The following is a 15325-nucleotide window of genomic DNA, read 5'->3' as shown; positions in this document are numbered from 1 at the left end:
GAAATCCTCACCCTTCCTGTGTCATTCAGCCCAGAGGACATACTGTGGGTGCAGCAGGGCATCAAGGACCAGCCTTAAGTAGGCGTCACCACAGCATCCTGCACTTCCAGTGTAATAATGCACAGAGAGGCACCAACTTCACCACATCAGCACTATTTACATAGTAGGTGAGGTTGAATAAAGACAATAGTCCATCCAGTTCAACCTGTGTAGGTGTGTGTGGCTGTAATCATCTCACATCTGATGTTTGCATCAATGAGGATCCCTCACAAAGAGGGAAGAGGAAGATGACCCTGCTTTGTCACAGGACTCAACTGAAGACATCAGATAAATGTATGCATTTAATTTTCAAAAAAAAAAAAAAAAAGTAACCGCATAAAATACCATCAGGTGCTCTAGGGCAGGTTGATTTGGGAGGGGAAAAGGGGGATGGGGTTAAGACCCAGAGGCCGGAGTCAGGATTTAAATCAGTTTGAGGATAAGTCGTTTCTGCTGGAGCCGACTGAGAAAACTGATCAAAGCAGGGATAAAGCACAGACAATGTGCAGCACCAACCAAACTGCACAGCCTGCATTTATAATGAGTATAAATGGCTTTCCCCATCTACATATGCAGCAAGAAAATAAACAAAGGGATAGATTTACTACAACTGGAGAGTGCAAACTATGGTGCTGCTCTGCTTAGAAACCAATCAGCTTCCATTTTCTTTTTTGTCAAAACTTAACTGAACAACATGCATTTAGAAGCTGATTGGCTACTATGCACAGCTGCAACATATTTTGCACTCTCCAGTGTTAGTAAATTATGTCCAATGCGTTTAATAAAATTTAATAAAGTCACAATTTATTTCTGAATATGTATAAAAAAAAATCCCCAAACCATACAGACATCTCACCTTATCATGTGCCTTCTCCGTACAAGCTGCATGTAAGCTTTGCATCCCAGGTAACTGGCCTTTAACTTGCTTGGACATAATGGATTCTGGGAGCTTCCATATCTTTAAGGTTAGATCCTGACTTCCACTCACTATAAAGGACTCCTTCAATCTGATAAAATAGAAGAAATAGGTGCGTTAAAGCGGTATGAACCCAAAACCAAAAATGTTATATATTGCAGCGTACCAATGAGATGTGGTGGCTGCATTAGTTTTATTTTTTTGGCTTTTTTGCCTCTGTTATCACCTGGGGCTCTGGCCAGTAATACACCTCCTGTATTAGTGGACATAAATAGGCGTCTCCTGTCATCGCTGCTGCCCTCTGATTGGATGGATGTCTCTCAGACTTAGCACAGCTATACCCAGCACCCGCCACCATCTCCCTGGCTGTGTCAGATGCCGGCTCTCCTCCACCCTTGGCTGCTGAGCACAGTGTTGTGGCGCTTTACTATCCTGCCCTGCCTCTCTCTACTTCTGAGACTGCAACTTATTTACATTCAATAAATTGTTACTTTTAGCTACAACACTATGGTGGCCCTTCTGGCTGTCCTTTTCCTCCATTTGTGTGCATTCTAGAGGAAGCGCCCCCTCCAGGTCTAAAGGCTGCAGTGTCCACCTAGGTGCTGCAAACGGTATTTGTCCAGGACATGGGTGCCAACCCATTACCGTCCAGCTATTGCGGAACTACAAGTCCCATGAGGCATTGCAAGGCTGGCAGTTACAGTACGACTCCCAGGCAGAGGCATGATGAGACTTGTAGTTCTGTGACAGCTGGAGGGCCACAGGTGGAGCACCCATGGTTTAGTACTCGACTACCCACTCATCTTGGTTCTTTGTGACCACACAGTCCACTTATAGTTTCTTTTGTCTAGGGCATATGATGTGTTTTATCTATGAGAACAGAGGGTATTGAGTCCATGCTTTCCCAATCCTGTCTACTCTCCCTTACATAACCCCACTGGGAGTATTTGATATAGAAAATTCACAGACTGTTGATTCCTACCTTGAACAGGAGATTGCTCCAACACCGTTAGCATGACCTCCACCCATGGCTACACAAGTCACCTTTCCATTAGACTTTGCCATCTTCCAAACTCTGACAGTTTTGTCCTAAATTAAAGGAAGCAGCGATAGGAAATATAAAAACTGGTGTTGCTCCAAATCTTTACTTTACACTTATTGCTCGATATCTCTAAACAATAACTGTAGCTTTAAAGTTCTCTGTAAGAGCAGGAAGTAAAAGACGGACCTAAATTACTGAGCGACTTCTAAAAATTCCAATTGTTTGACAGTCATGCCTACTTCTTTGACTTTAGCGCTTTCTGAGACATTAGGTGAAGTCATGGCAAAGTAAAAGCATACTTGTTCCAGCCCAGGGACTTAGGAAGTATTGAAGAAATCAGCACGACAGCAAGCAACTAATCATTATCAGGAAGAGAGAACTTTAATGATGACCACTATGGCACAGGTTTTCCTCAAGAAGAGTTTTATTTTTTTTATTAGGGGACTTAAAGTGGTTGTAAACCTCAGACATGAAATATGAATAACGCATATCCCTCTATAGTGTGGACCGTTGTCTCATTCCAGAGCACTAAGTGTCACTTCTGTCTGCTGCCTCCTTTCTCTGGAATAAGCATGAATCACTTCTGACAAGTTTTCCTGACACCAAGAAAAAAATGGTGACAGGGGGAGATCGCCTGATGCACCCACGAGGTCTTTATGGTTTTCGAAGGTGAAGGAGCTTCAGGACATGGAGGACTTGTCGGCTACTCTGTATAATCGGGAACAGGCTTTTCGGGACAAATGGGGACCGTGGGACTACTTCACCTGTACAGACGCCTACCTGCAAGAGCTCTCTGTCTCCGGCTAGGGCTGGGGGGGTATGGGCCTGGGGACATGGTCTCGCCAGCCCCTTCAGCTTCCTCCCTCCCTTCCCTCTTGTGCTTTTCTCCTCTTCACCCTGTGGTTCCTGCCACCTTCCCCCTACTCTCCCCTCTGTATGTAGCCACACTTTCTCCCCAAGTCTGGGGTCTTCTGTAGCTTATATCTGAACTGCTTGTTCATTCCCTGACTGACTCCATTGTTAGGAGTCGTGGTTTCTTGCTCCTGTTCTGTACAGGAGCCTTTCTGTCGGTACTACCTTGGTACCCGACAATCACAAGTTTTGTATAACTGAGGTTGTTTACTTGTCCCCAAACCCGCCAATCTTTGTTTAATTTGATATGTCAGTTACTATGCACATCCGGGAGGGGTTTGCCTCACCTTTCTGGTCCAGTTGACCATGTTCACCCTACAGCTACTGTAACCTTTGACGAAACGATGTTTATGATGCTGTTGTCAGATTGCACTGTTTCATTTTTACCCGATGTGCCTTAACTCTGTTTGTATTGCAACGTCTTATTAAATAAAGGAATTAAAAAAAAAATGGTGACAGGGGAGGGAGCGCCAGGAGATTGACAGCCTCAGCTCTGTTCCTGTGTGAAGGGGCGGGGTGTCCCTTCCCTCTAATCAGATCTCAGAGCTCTCCTAACTGATCTAACTTCAGCTTTCCGCCCCCTACTTTTCAGGTATGAGAGATCCTGTGTAAATTCTGCACTTTGAATGAATGTAGGGGAAAGACTGCTGTAGATAAACAGGTACAATTGATGTAGGAGGCTTTGTTTCATCTCTGTATATCACATGAGACCAGTCACTTCCCTGGCTATATGTGAGGGTTTACAACCACTTTATTTTAAAAAAAGAACAAAGAAAACTGTGTGCTGTCCCCAGCTGTTATCACCAGCATATGATAGGCAACCTGATCGACTGGTACAGTCAAAAGACACTACCGCCTACAACTGAAAAAATTTAAATAAAACTTCCTTAATGTCCAACCAAAACCAAAACATAGATTAACTGCCACATATTTTCTCCTTGGTGAGAAACCAGTTCTAATTCCAAAGGACTATTCTGCATAGGAAGGAAAAAACTAGTCTTCTCCCAAGCACTATGTGCTAAAACAATGGAGAAGACCTGAAGGTGGAACAAACTAAATTAACCCTATAAAGCAGTTCCTTCTGCAAGAAATCACCACTCCTATAGAGCTGCATACTAATGTAAACCTGTAAGGAGGGTGATATAGGAGCTGCCATCGCTGGGGCTTTCATTCAGATCCTGTTTTCATTTCCTAGCGAGTCACTGACTTGCAACGTTCATGCATCCAAAAGTCTAAAAAGGTTTGACTTTGCTAAAACTTGCAATGAACTTTTGATTCTTCAGCCTCATTGCTGTATATCTGCAGTGTGAGATCATCTAAAGCAGTGTTTCTCAACTCCGGTCCTCGGGGCACACTAACATGCCAGATTTTAGGTATTACCTTGGGGAGATGCAGACTTGAATACTGCAATCATTGAGCAGAAAATGAGATCACCTGTGATGTATTTCAGTTTTCTTGCAAACCTGGCCTGTTAGTGTGCCCTGAGGACCGGAGTTGAGAAACACTGATCTAAAGCACTGCTCCCCCTGAGTTCTAGATTCGAAGTGAGATCTATTGATGCCACTACTGCGCGGCCCACTTGTCCCCTTGCTGGACAGGAAAGCTGTACCTCAGGATGTGCAGTGCAAGGATCTCTTTTCTTCCATCATTCTGTGGATCTATGTATTTTCCACCACTCCTGCTACTTCTAGATCATTACCCCACCAATCATCAAGGGGGCAGCTCTGACATGAGGAAGCAAAGCTCTGCCTCTGCCAAGATTGCTGCTACTTCACAGAGACCTGGCTCAGAACGAGACATGCTAAGTCAGCATTGGGGAAAAGATTAGCTGCAGGGAGCCTACATACAATTCTGGTGACTAGCCCTTTACTCTTTGTTTTGGGCACAGCTTCCACAGTACAGGTCCTCTTTAAAGCTAGCAGTATTATTATCAGACCTCATTATTTGCATATTCCCTTTACAATCAAAATTATACACAATATTGTCTGTAATTCCTACTGAGTTTTGGGACCTTACCTTTGCACAGCTAACAAACAGGAGCCCTTTTTTAAACACGTCAATTGCCAGAACAGTTTCTAGAAAACATAATCATCAATGAGTGTAATAAGCAAACCTTAAAATATACAATATTTAATGCACTATTTTTGCAGCTGTATTCGTAATGTACTCTCCTGCTGTAATTTCAAGGGACCCAATCACCAACTTAAAGTGGAGCTAAACTCTGTGATACTTACCTATTGTTCAATGGTCTAAAGTCTCTCGCAGCGTCAGCACCTTCTACCTGGCTTCCGTCAGGTGCCGGATTGTGGAAGTCTTCACTGGACATCATGGAAGAGTGCAGTCACCTCGGCACACAGGTGCTGAGCTGACATTCCAAAGCAGACTGCGAGCAGGCAAGTAGGTTTCTTGTATTGCAGAAGAGACATTGCATGTCTCTTCTACAATAAAGAGCTTGCCTGTTCACAATTTTTAAAAGCGGGGCTTTTAGTTTGCAGGTAAAGAAAGTATTTCAAATGCTTACTTACAGTGTTTTTCTGTCCCTTGAACAATTGTGCCTCGGAACTTGGTAGCAAACTTGACTACTCCAGAAAGAGTCAAATCCTTAGTACAGCCCTCGCCTCTTCTGAGAGTGTCTAATCACTGTCCATGCTGGCCCAGCTAGTCTTCTCCAGCCTCATATAAACTTTCATGTAGCTGCCAGGGGCGGTGTAAAGGGGAATAAAGTGAGATATTTGGGTGACTGCTCCGAGGCTGCTGACATCACATCCAAGATGACAGCGGCCAGCAGCAGTCTTAGGACTCTTATAGGCCTACATAAGGGAGGCTTTTTACAGATAAAGAACATCCCTATAATATCTTCAATGCACACATAATATTATGGGAAGATTGTTGTAAAATGAATTGTCAGGTGACAGCATCTCTTTAATGGTTTGGGTGCTTCAAACACTGCTGAATATTTATTAGGATATACAAGAAACAGGAAACTAAGATTCAAGTAAAAATGCACATTTCCTAATGCATAGTAAATCTTCCAGAAAAATACCAGCTCTTACCTGTGTGGCCATACAGGATTTGGCAGTTGGATGTTGCCAGTTCAAACACTTTAATTTGGGGGCTGTTTGTAGCGACCACGACATGAGAATCAGATGGGCCCAGGAATTTCACATCCAGGACTTCATCATTGTAGCCTGCAAACTGGATTAGAACAGGTTAATTTAGAATATAAATAAAGGTGGTCAGCAACACGGTATACCTTGTAGGTACAAAATTATTTCTGCATTTTAAATCCATCAAGACAACAGGGGAGGACAATGCACAGAGAAAGTTGACATGTTTCAGCCCTAGAGGGCCTTCGTCATAATATGAACTATATTACAAAAGTGGAAACTTTGTGCAATATCAACAGCATATCCTGGAGCAAGGTGGTATAGGAAAAATTGCTAGATTGAATAGTGTGTAGATTGGTGATACCAGGTGTGTTGGTATTGACACCCGGTATACCACCTTGCTCCAAGATATGCGCTGTTAATGTAATATCTAAATATTGCACAAAGTTTCCAGTTCTCACCCCTAGGGGTTAATCACAGCAGCAATCCAACACTACATCTAGTATTATATTACAAAAGTATTGGGACGCCTGCCTTTATTACGCACATTAACTTTTATGGCATCCCAATCTCAGCCCGTAGGGTTCAATATTGAGTTGTCCCACCCTTTGCAGCTATAACAGCTTCAACTCTTCTGGGAAGGCTGTCCACAAGGTTTAGGAGTGTGTCTATGGGAATGTTTCACCATTCTTCCAGAAGCACATTTGTGAGGTCAGGCACTGATGTGGATGAGAAGGCCTGGCTCGCAGTCTCAACTCTAATTCATCCCAAAGGTATTCTATCGGGTTGAAGTCAGGACTCTGTGCAGGCCAGTCAATTTCCTCCAGCCCAAACTCGCTCATCCATGTCTTTATGGACCTTGCTTTGTGCACTGTGCGCAGTGATGTTGGAGCAGGAAGGGGCCATCCCCAAACTGTTCCCACAAAGTTGGGAGCATGAAAGTGTCCTAACGTCTTTGTATGCTGACGCCTCAAGAGTTCCCTTCACTGGAACTAAGGGGCAAAAGCCCAGCTCCTGTATAAAAAAGAAAAACCCACACCATAATCCCCCCTCCACCAAATGATTTGGACCAGTACACAAAGCAAGGTCCATAAAGACTGGCCTGCACAGAGTCATGACCTCAACATCTTTGGGATGAATTAGAGTGGAGACAGCGAGTCAGGCCTTCTCGTTCAACATCAGTGCCTGACCTCACAAATGCACTTCTAAAAGGATAGTCAAACATTCACATAGACACACTCCTAAACCTTGTGGACAGCCTTCCCAGAAGAGTTGAAGCTGTTATAGCTGCAAAAGGTGGGCCAACTCATTATTGAACCCTATGGACTAAGACTGGGATGCCATTAAAGTTCATGTGCGTGTAAAGGCAGGCGTCCCAATACTTTTCGGAATATAGTGTATGTCAATGGCTATAAGAGGGTTTAATAACAGAACAGTTCGGTGTAGAAGGTGGGCCGGAGATGAGTCTAAATTCAAGAAAGTAGAAGACACTAAGGCTCCATTCACACCTGGGCATTTTTGAGTGTTTTACAGCTCCAAAAACGCTAAAAAAAAATGTTCCAAAACGCCCAACAAGTAAAACCCCATTCATTTAAATGGCCCCTGTTCACATATGAGTGTTTTGCAAAACGCCTGTAGCTGAAAAAAGTACATGAGCTTCTTTTTGGGCTGATTACCAGCGTTTTTGATAGATGTCATTGCCTGCCTCCAAAAACGCCTGAAAAAAAACGCCTGAAAATTGCTGTAAAAATTGCGGTAAAAATCGCGGTAAAACACTACGCTCAAGTGTGAATGCAGCCTAAGGGAGCCAGAAAATAAACACAGAAAGCCTGGTAAAACTGCAAGTGTGCACCCAAAGCTGACCCGGAAAAATCCACTGTAGTCCAACAATAAAATTTTTCTCTGGAAGAGAAGGGCAGGTAAAAAGTGTATCTGAAGCAAAGAAAAAACCTGGAACAATGCAAAGTGATAACAGTCAGCACATGCAGAGTGCACAGCAAGTTGCCAGCAACAAAAAACAACTTCCCCCTATTCTATAGCGAAGAGATGAGGGAGAGGTGTTCTGTAGTCCCATCCTACAATGAAAACACTGCTCCAGAGATACAATACAGTGAGTGAGCATTGTCATCCTAGGACAGGCAGTGAGGTTGATTTATTAAAGACAAACATACTGTGCACTGCAAGTGTAGTTGCTCTAGATTCGAGGGGACTCTCTGGAAAAAGGGGACTCTGCTGATTTCTATCACCAATCATGTGCAAGCAAAAATGCTGTTTTTTTTTTTTTTTCCCTTGCATGTGTTTGGGTATTCTTTGCATTTACTAAGCTCTAGAGCAACAGCACTTGCAATGCTCAGTATTTTTGCCTTTAGTAAATCAAGCCCCAGTGTGTTAATGACAGCATCACTACATGGAATTAAAAAAAAAAAAAAAATGAAAACGAAAGCAGCCACAAATCTAAAGTGTAAGTTCACACCTTTTTAAAAAAAAAAAAAAAAAAATGAAGATGAACACTGTATACCCTCCTCATTCCCCGCTGCACTTACCTCCATAAACAATTACCTTTCACTGTTGAGCTTGTGCAGGGGTCGGGGATTTGAAAGCAGCGGTCTTCTTACCTTAGGGATGTTGGGATGGATTAGAGCAAATCTGAATAGTTCAAGTGGTCCCGTGCCAGCATGTGACCAATCAGAATCACTCCGATCCATCCCAGAAGACGACTGCCGCCTTCAAATAATCAGACCCCTGCGTGGCCTGTGAAAGCTAATCATCCATGAAGATAAGCGTTGCAGGGAGTGTGACAAGGAGGAGAGGTGTATGGTGTTAGTTTTTTCTCATTTTTTATGAAAAGGTGAGCACTTTAAGTAAACTGGAATATATTATAATTTATTTGAGGAGGATTAAGATAATAAAAGTTAGCTTCTAAAGATATATGATTAAAAATAGCATTTTGTGAAGTTCTTTAAAACCTTGCTAAAAAATGTCTATTTATAAGAAGACATTGATGAACTATTCCTGCTATAAAAGGAGATGACTGTACCTGTTTCTTTAGCTGGAGGTCCTGAAGATCATAAATGAGGATATTGTGTTCCGCTGTGACAGTGACAACCTCCCTCTGATTGGGCAGAAGCAGGCAATGAATCAGGCTGTGCTCATCCCCTTCTTCCTCTGACACTTTCTTGCTGGTGTGAGGCAAGCTCTGACTGTACACACACCTAGAAGTGGTCGCATCCCACACCCGCAAGATACCTGTCATTGAACAATGGGTGACATTGAAGGTGATTGGAAGTGAAGATCTGCTGTGTTATAGGGAATGTCTACAAATGTTAATTGTGCCTAAGTAAGTCCAAGTGAGGCTTTTAGGTATAGTATGAAGATAACAAAAAACAATAGTTTTGGGACTTTAAATGAGGTCATTAAATTATTAAATATCACAAGGGATATAAGATGCAATCTTATTGTACATTCCTTGATTATTGATGATGCATAAAAATACAAATATAATGCATATGTACAGAGAACTGACATATGACAATTCATATGTTGTTACAATTCATAAAAAATAATAATTATTTATTATTTATTATTATGAAGTGTAACAACATATGAATTGTCATATGTCAGTTCTCTGTACATATGCATTATATTTGTATTTTTATGCATCATCAATAATCAAGGAATGTACAATAAGATTGCATCTTATATCCCTTGTGATATTTAATAATTTAATGACCTCATTTAAAGTCCCAAAACTATTGTTATATATATATATATATATAGAGAGATAGAGAGAGAGAGAGAGAGAGAGAGAGAGAGAGAGAGAGAGAGAGAGAGAGAGAGATATATCTATATCTATCTATCTATCTATCTATATAGGGATGGAGGTGGATAGATATTGAATGTGTAAGATCATATTTTGCTTTAAAGTATGAAGATGCATCGTGGTGGATTTACTAAAGGAGTTAGCCTTTGCATACTAACGTGTGAATTTTATACATCAATTATTCAGCCATGTGTAAATTCCGGTTTAATTATTTCGTATGCCCATGATCCAATATTTAAAGCAAACAAGAATTTGCTTTTCACATGAATAGATAATTGAAGTTAATAATCACACAGTTTATAGAGTACAGATTCTTAGCTCCTTCGTAAAAACTGTTAAAATGAACATGCAAGAGAAAAAAGAATTATACATTTCTTACTGTTCCTAGTTCTTTAATATCGTCCCTGCAGCAGTCCACTCCTCTGACATTCAGCTGCAGAGGACTGTTGCTCTCTGGGTGGAATCAATGGTCTCTCTACATCGGTCCAACATACCCCCACCCATGTTAGAACTAGAGCTGTGCAAATCAGTTGGGACCATGAGTTCTGCTAAATGCAGAGCTATAGGTCTGACTCACAGGGGGTGTGTCACCGCTGCATTTACACAAAGAGCAGCGGTACTTTCTGTAGCTGACTATCAGGGGAGGGATGTTTAGGCTGCTGCTGGGAATCATCCTAAAATAATAAGGTATTCCCAATGTAGCTTTTCTCTACACGTTTACATACTTTACCTACAACTACAAATTAGGCTTTAAAGAGAACCTGTATAAGTGGCAAAGAGAAAGCGGTATATATGTGATCACCACAGTGTAAATGACCTCATCAACATATGTCATTTTCTATGTAACATCTTTAGTTGTATATGTGGACGAAATCCCATTTGCTCCCTACCCATATATGCTGTGTTTCTTGTTTAGTAGTGCAGCTCACCTTTACTGCCCGCTGTAACAAAGAGGGGGGACTCTGCATTATCTTCTCTGCCAATCACATCTGAGGAATCTGGAAGAAGCAATACCACCTCCACACTCTGGAAAACACAACATATACATTTTCTTTGCAATAAATGTAAAAGAAAAAAGATGAACAAAAAGGCAATTTTTCTTTTTTTAAAGATGTTATACTTACCTGCTGTGTACAAAAATATTGCACTTGAAGGTCCCTTGCCTTCTCTTCTAGCAGTCCCCACTGGGGCTGTTTGCTATTCTTAGGGGGGGCCTTCTGTAGCAAGTCAGGTGCTATGGAAGCAACCATGCGTGCAGGCTCCCACTGGGTCCTGAACCAGGCTGTGTGCACCTATAGAAACACAACGCTGTTAAAAGCCACACTGCAGGTGTGGCTTATCAGCAGTGTGTGTCTATAGACACACAGTGGGATTAACTGTAGGCAGCAGGAGCCTATAGTAGAGCTGGCGCAGTAGCATAGTGGGGCTTTTTCCGTTATGCAGAGAATGCATCAAAGTGGAAGGAACAAGATTAATACTCACCTTTCCTCGGACAGTCCCTGTACCTCGCCAGCATCTTCTTCTGCCAGTTATCAGCCATCTTTATTGGTTTGCACGGGATGATGTTACTCCAGCACATGTGCAGGAGACAAGTGATGTGTTGGGCGCTTGTGCCGATGGATAGGACCCGCACTGAACTGTAGTTGGAATGGAGGGATGTTGATCCTAATGTGGCAAAATCCGATGTTGGTTCCTGAAGGCAGCACTGTGAGCAGGCAGAAGCCGGAATCCCGCTGGCACATATGTAATAAGAAAGGACAGGCGCCAATCAGTAATGCAACCAAGATTTATTAAACAACAACATAGCACACTTACATGTGCCACGGGGTTGAGAGAATAACAGGAGAAGCCCATACATTACCCACATGTAAGTGTGCTATGTTGTTGTTTAATAAATCGTGGTTGCATTACTGAGTGGCGCCTGTCCTTTCTTATTACATAAGCACATGTGCATGAGGCCATCATTTCAGCACACAGGGATCGGTCTTGCCACTGTAAGCTGAGCTGCGCATGTGGGGCTTAGTTTATATGGCAGAGGATGCTACGAACAGGTAGGTAGGTGTATTTTATTGCAAAAGTAACATTGCATGTCTCTTCTGCAATGAAAAAAACACGCCTGTTCACAGTGAACAACTGCAGAATTATAGTTCCGCTTATGGTAAAAAAAAAAAGTTTAGTCTTTATAACTAAAGCACCCAAGCCATTAAAATACATCCAAACAAACAAAAAACAAACTACTATAACCTTTCACCTTGTCAGCAGTTTCTTTTGAGCGCTACTGACATAATTACAAGTCTGGCAGTATAAATTATTTTTTTAAATAAAGTCATCTCCAAACATAGAAACCTCTCCAAGTGGAGATAAATCTAAGAAAGATTCTCTGACATCCTGTTAGATGTGCACACAATGCTAGAGATACCTTCGCTTATATAACATAAAATATTGCAATTCTTATCCAGTCACCACCTTTCCTAATATCAATGCTCCTGCACTCTACTTTGAAGGTTAACAAGAGTGCCAGTGCCTTTTGCCAGGGTACGGTCCCTAAGGGAAGAGACCCTAACTACCTATTTATCATATATCGAATACAAGAAATGTTTTTGTGACAAACAATATCCAATGCTAAGGAAATAAAACTCCTTGATACCTTCCAGAATATTCAACAACAGCTTATGCCCTCTGTACCAGTTGCCAGCACTAAATGTATACAAGCCTGACTTACCTCATATACGGCCACTGTCCTTTTCGAGGTTTTGGTCTCTAGATCCCACACCGTACAAATTTTATCTCTTCCAGAACTGAAAAAAAAAAAAATCAAAATTACAGATTACAGATGAATGACCTCTGCTTAGTTATGAAGCATCATGGAGGAGTTAAAAGATGTTCATTGTAAGGGCTTTCATACACTTTCAATTACATTCCTCTACAACAGTTTTATATGAATACTTAAAGAAAAAACCTTTGTAATATTTGGCAAAAATCATCCAGTTTCATCCAAACACCACTGTACGCACTCAATTAGTTTTTTTTATATGGTTGCTGCTGATCAGTTGCTCCAGTTTACCACACAGTATTTGTTGGAAAGCGCAACATAATTTTAATATCAGATATTTCTGGACTGTTAAAACTGGGTTATACCTAAGCCATCTGGATACGCCTGGGGGTAGCCAGCAGAGCAAGATTACTCAGCAGGGTGTGTATAGCAGAAGGGTGCATATCAGGTCTTCATCTGGGAGAGGATTCATGCATACCCCCTTGTGGTGTGGTGGGGTATGAGAATAAGAGAGCATGAGCTCAGACCTCCTGGTAATGTGAAGATTACAGTGTCTAAATTGTCTTGCTTTCAACCAGAACAAAGGGACCAAATGTGGACTGGAATGTTGACCTGGGGTCAAGGCAGTTCTTCACAGAATAACACTGCCCCTTGTGGAAGACAGCAACTTACTTCCTGGAGGATGTTCGGGGTAATACCATACAGATCGTAGCTTACTGGACAGAGGACTACAGGGGCGGGCAGAGGGTGTTTGTGTGGGTTATGTCTGTGAGTGCTTTAAAATGTGAGGGCCAACGATGAAAGCCCCCCCTTTCTCATGGAGCCCAGCCAACATACAGAACCCTGAGGAAAGACTTGCGTAATGCATCATCTCTGCTCTTTGGTTTTACATTCTCTGCATTACTATCCTTAGATTTTAAGTTAGTGTTCTACTTTTTTTTGTAAAAAAAACAAAACCTTTGCTTCCTTGAGTGTCGGTTCACACTGATCCGACCCGTCTTCGGGTGACTAATGCTGTCGCCCGTGCACCGCGACTTCGGCGCGGCTTGCAAAGACTTCACATAACTTGAAGTCAATGCAAGTCGCTCCGACTTTGCAAAAAAAGGGTGCAGGAACCTTTTTCTGAGTCGCTCCTATTAGAACGGTCCCATTGCACAGCATGGACCCCTACTTGTCAGGCAACCAAGTCGTCTGACAAGTTGGAACAGTGTGAACCGGCACGGAGAATAGTATTTATTTTTATAGACAATATTGTTATTATATCATCACCATTAATATTATCAGAGCTTTTTATAGGAACAGACAAGAGAATACATATTAATAATTTAAGTAGAGGGAAGCCAAAACCACCCCCTATTTTTTCCAGTATTGTTCTTGGTACTTAAAAAACGAACTTCACTCAAAAAGTGAAGCCTGCTGGTTCACTCCCTCCCCCCAGTCTGTAACGGAGTTGCAGGTTTTTTTTCTTTAATCAGTACTCGCTTCAACTTCTGCAATCCTAGTCTAGGTGAGCATGACATCCATTTCCCCGCCCCCTCCTGCAGCCTTCTTGGACATGTCACAAGTCCCAGGAGGCTGCAGGATCATTCACAAAGCACTACGCAAGCTCAGAAGCCAGCTGTGGTTCCTATGGAAGCCACAGCCAACTCCTGCAATCAATATGGCCTCACCAGGGTCCTACAGCAGTAAGGAAAACCAGCTACCGGAAAACAGCGCTGGAACCCAGGCACGTAAGTACCTGATTTCTCTTGACCAAAAATGTTATTGGAAGGAAAACAATGTGACACGTACATGAGTGAAACCATACACATAGCATACCCATGAAGTCAATGGATGGTCAAAAGTCAGACATAACACACCCACGCAGGGGTGAATAAGAATATTTCAAAACAAATGAGCGTGTTAGCACTTTCTAGGATATTTGATTGGAAATGTGCGGGCAATGCTAAACTTTGGGTACAACTTGAATCTACTCTAACTGGGGCTGATTTGTCAAATATTCCATGGATACCCTGCACCTCAAAAGCAATGGCTCCCATGACTTCACTTCTTACCATCTTCACCATGGACATTTGGGACTCTCTGCACAAACGTTTTTCCTGGTCTTAAGTGGGGTACACACTAACGTCCGATTTTCCTCTTTGTTTACAGCAAATCGGAACCAATGAACGAAAATTCGTACGAAAATTCTCATACGACAAAGGCTTTCTTTGTTGTTTATTGTTTCGGATCATGCCCAGGCTTTCTTTTCTGATTTTTCTTGTACAAAAATCGTACGAAAAACATAACACCTTACACATTAAACGAAAATCGTTAAGTTTTGTTCCCGTAAGAGAAAAATTTTGTACAAATGATGTACTGTTCAAATATTGCACACTGTAACCCATTTTTATACTTTTTTGTTCTGTTCATTCTAAAACAGATAGTAAACAAAAAAAAAAAAAAAATTATATATATATATATATATATATATATATATATATATATATAATAATAATAATAAGCATGTACTACTTTTAAAAAAGGAGAATATAGGAGAGACCTGATCATCAGAAAATTAAGGCAGACATATACCGTAGAAAAACCTACAGCAATGTACCATTGTGGTCGACCAAACAGGCAAGGTATACAGTTGACTACCAGTTGTTTTTTTTTTTAACAGGGGGAAGGGGCCCAGTGGCTTAAAGTTAGCAGTAGAAAAAAGGGGGGAGAAATA

The 15325-nt window shown here is 41.8% G+C and overlaps 1 protein-coding gene across 1 annotated transcript in view; it reads right to left on the bottom strand.

The window, feature by feature from the left end:
• TBL3 (transducin beta like 3) overlaps positions 1-15325 on the bottom strand; it is a 44646-nt gene that overhangs the window by 16995 nt on the left and 12326 nt on the right. The window contains exons 8-14 of the mRNA XM_082261837.1: positions 12559-12634; positions 10766-10862; positions 9054-9262; positions 5963-6104; positions 4926-4984; positions 1938-2044; positions 896-1046 (exon numbers count right to left, since the gene is read on the bottom strand). Of these exons, the coding sequence (XP_082117963.1) occupies positions 896-1046; positions 1938-2044; positions 4926-4984; positions 5963-6104; positions 9054-9262; positions 10766-10862; positions 12559-12634 (841 nt within the window). The remainder of the gene's footprint in view (positions 1-895; positions 1047-1937; positions 2045-4925; positions 4985-5962; positions 6105-9053; positions 9263-10765; positions 10863-12558; positions 12635-15325) is intronic.

This window comes from Pelophylax lessonae (assembly GCF_965119305.1).
Source record: "Pelophylax lessonae genome assembly, chromosome: 6".
Lineage (NCBI taxonomy): Eukaryota > Metazoa > Chordata > Amphibia > Anura > Ranidae > Pelophylax > Pelophylax lessonae.
The sequence above is the reverse complement of the archived record's forward strand: the minus strand, read 5'-3'. Positions and strand labels throughout refer to the sequence as shown.